The 3,123-nt window shown below is 31.1% G+C and overlaps 1 protein-coding gene across 1 annotated transcript; it reads left to right on the top strand.

The window, feature by feature from the left end:
- Positions 1-1,303: 1,303 nt before the first annotated feature.
- Positions 1,304-2,224, top strand: LOC114404730 (F-box/kelch-repeat protein At3g23880-like). Its single transcript, XM_028367565.1, has one exon. It carries the CDS (start codon positions 1,304-1,306, stop codon positions 2,222-2,224), a length of 921 nt encoding a protein of 306 aa, XP_028223366.1.
- Positions 2,225-3,123: the final 899 nt, after the last annotated feature.

Below are 3,123 nucleotides of genomic sequence, written 5' to 3'. Positions count from 1 at the left end.
AAATTTAGCATTTACCAGCAGTAATTGTTATTAGCTTTTGTTTATTTGATTTGGGTAATATAGATAGGTACAAGGGTAAGCAGGATTTTATTACAAAAGATTTATCTATTGAAGTTTTATTTATTTTTCTATAAATAATTTAATTTATATAAAATAATTACGCATCATCTTTCTTGTTTTTCGTACTTTAGAATTTCATACAGTGTAGCAGTATTGTTATGAGAAAACATATTAACATCTGAATTGTTAAACATTAAAAACATGTACACATGTATGAACTTTTTGCGTGAAAGTATATTGATATTTGAATTGCTAAGATATATATATATATATATATATATATATATATATATATATATATATATTTCATTTTAATTGTCGAACCTTTCTCTAGTTTATTATCATAATAATTTTAATATGAAAAGTTTTCCCTATACTCTGTCTCTTCTCGCCTAACTAAAGATTTATTGAAGATTTTTTTATCAGCAAATTTAAATTCTTGTTTCTATTTTTTTCATTCCAATTAAATTTGGAGAGCATTTTATTTATTATTTGTTTATAGTTTTTTTACTTCATTGGCATAATAGTTTAAAAACTTCATAATTTTTTTTTTACTGAAAAATTTCTTATTGTAAAACTTTTATGTAATTTAGTAAAAAAATTGCAAAATTTCCTCACAGTTACACAATTTTTTCCATCTACTCTATTAATTCAATTTACAAAACTATTTTTACGTAGTAATTATAAAATATATTATATTCTTAAATTATTATATACTCAAATAATAGTTTTTAGTAATTATAAAAAAACATTATTCTTTAGTTATTAAAATGGATATGATATAAAATAAATATAATTATTTTCCCAAACTAAATACTATGCACAGCACAGGCCCATAAATAGTGAGAAACATATCTAACTTTTCTTTTTTCTTTTTCTTAAATATATCTCGTAAAATTTTAAAATATGTTGAAGAGTCTGATGACAAAAATTGTAAGAAACATATCTAATTTTTCTTATTTCTCTTAATCCAAATGGACAAAAAAATGTTATGTGTATTTAACTGAAGATTTATTCCACTAAATTTGTCCAGAAATCTGCATTGTTTTTATCTCCTGCATCTTTCGCCTGATTTATTTCCAAATTTATTACAGCTTTTATTAAAATATTAAATAAATTTATCTCTGAAATAAAATATATTCATTTATTGAAGGGTTAAACCCTAGCAACATTGGGACATATATATGTGGACTCTTCACTGAAAACCACAGAAACATGCGATCAGAGAAGAAACCACAGAAACATGCGATCAGAGAAGAAACCATGGTCGCCACTCCTCTGTGACGAACTCATCGAGGAAATCTTGTCTCGTCTTCCCGTGAAACCTTTGATCCAATTCAAGTGTGTGTGCAAAGGATGGAACTCCCTGATGTCAGATCCCTATTTCATCAAATTGCACCTTAGTAAATCTGCTGCGAAGGACGATTTGGAACACCTTCAACTGATGAAAAATGTCTGCCTCGGATCCATCCCTGAAATCCACATGGAATCGTGTGATGTAAGTTCGTTATTCCATTCCCTACAAATTGAAACGTTCTTGTTCAATTTCGCAAACATGCCAGGCCACCATCTGGTCGGTTCATGTAATGGGTTGCACTGTGGGGTTAGCGAAATACCAGAAGGATACCGTGTTTGTTTCTGGAACAAGGCGACAAGGGTGATATCCAGAGAATCGCCAACGCTGTCTTTTTCCCCGGGCATTGGTCGTAGAACAATGTTTGTGTTTGGCTATGATCCGTCAAGTGACAAATACAAGGTTGTAGCAATTGCATTGACTATGCTCTCACTTGACGTATCTGAAAAGACTGAGATGAAAGTTCATGGCGCGGGTGACAGTAGTTGGAGAAACCTTAAAGGTTTTCCTGTTCTTGGGACTTTACCTAAAGTTGGTGGAGTGTATCTGAGTGGAACCCTTAATTGGGTTGTTATTAAAGGAAAAGAAATCATTCATTCTGAAATCGTAATTATTTCTGTTCACCTGGAGAAGGAGACTTGCATATCACTGTTTCTTCCCGACGATTTTTGCTTTGTTGATACAAATATTGGAGTTTTTAGAGACTCGCTGTGCGTTTGGCAAGATAGCAACACCCATCTTGGCTTGTGGCAGATGAGGAAGTTTGGAGATGACAAGTCTAGGATTCAATTAATAAATTTTAGTTATTAACAAGCTGGTTCTTCCTCAGAAAAGGGGCTCTCTAGTTCTGTTTTATTTATTTATTTATTTTCTTGGATTGCAGCCTTGTAACAGATTTATACCCCTATGATACAGCTCTAATTCAGTATCAACATTACTTTAGTTTTACCATTGCAATATCAAAAGAAATATTTACATCTAAAAAATACCATGGTTATTTACATAAATACCCAGCATCATAGTTATTAATCTCGGATAGTGGTACAACAAAGGGACTGGTCATATTATAATACAAACTAAATAATTTATACTGCACATACAAAATACAAATACTCAAAAATAATATACCCAAAATTAAATAAATTCATGATAAATAAGTCACAGTTTACACTCAGAATCACCATCAATCAAGGAGCAATAAGAATATAGAATGAAGTCAAAATATGAAAGATGATGGTCAAATTATCAGGGTAAAAAAACAGAAAACACATTAGACAAAAATTACGAAAATGTGAACGGTTGAATATTAAGGAAGAAAAAAACCCCAAAAAGGAGGGAAAAAAAAGCAGACATTTGTGAGCTCTGAAATGCTAACAGAGTGAGCTCTAATGCAAGAACAGAAAACTGTGATTGGTCATTGGCCAGAGAGGTCGGGCCAGGGCAGAAAAAGATGCTAGCAATGATATCTATTATCTATCTATTACTATATATTAGAAGTTTTCCCCTCCTCTCTCTCTCTCTCTCCCCCTGCCACATGTCATTATGTGGTTAAAATTTTCCCGCCAAAGCTACAATACACAACTAAGGAGCTTTTTTTGGGTACTCACAAAAAGCTCTATTGAAACGGAATCAAAACAGCATGGTTAATATTTAATCAAATATTAATTGTTTCGACTTCTGACCATATATAATTATTGCAAATATTAATT

Source organism: Glycine soja, unplaced genomic scaffold, assembly GCF_004193775.1.
Source record: "Glycine soja cultivar W05 unplaced genomic scaffold, ASM419377v2 tig00106061_1_pilon, whole genome shotgun sequence".
Lineage (NCBI taxonomy): Eukaryota > Viridiplantae > Streptophyta > Magnoliopsida > Fabales > Fabaceae > Glycine > Glycine soja.
The sequence above is the reverse complement of the archived record's forward strand: the minus strand, read 5'-3'. Positions and strand labels throughout refer to the sequence as shown.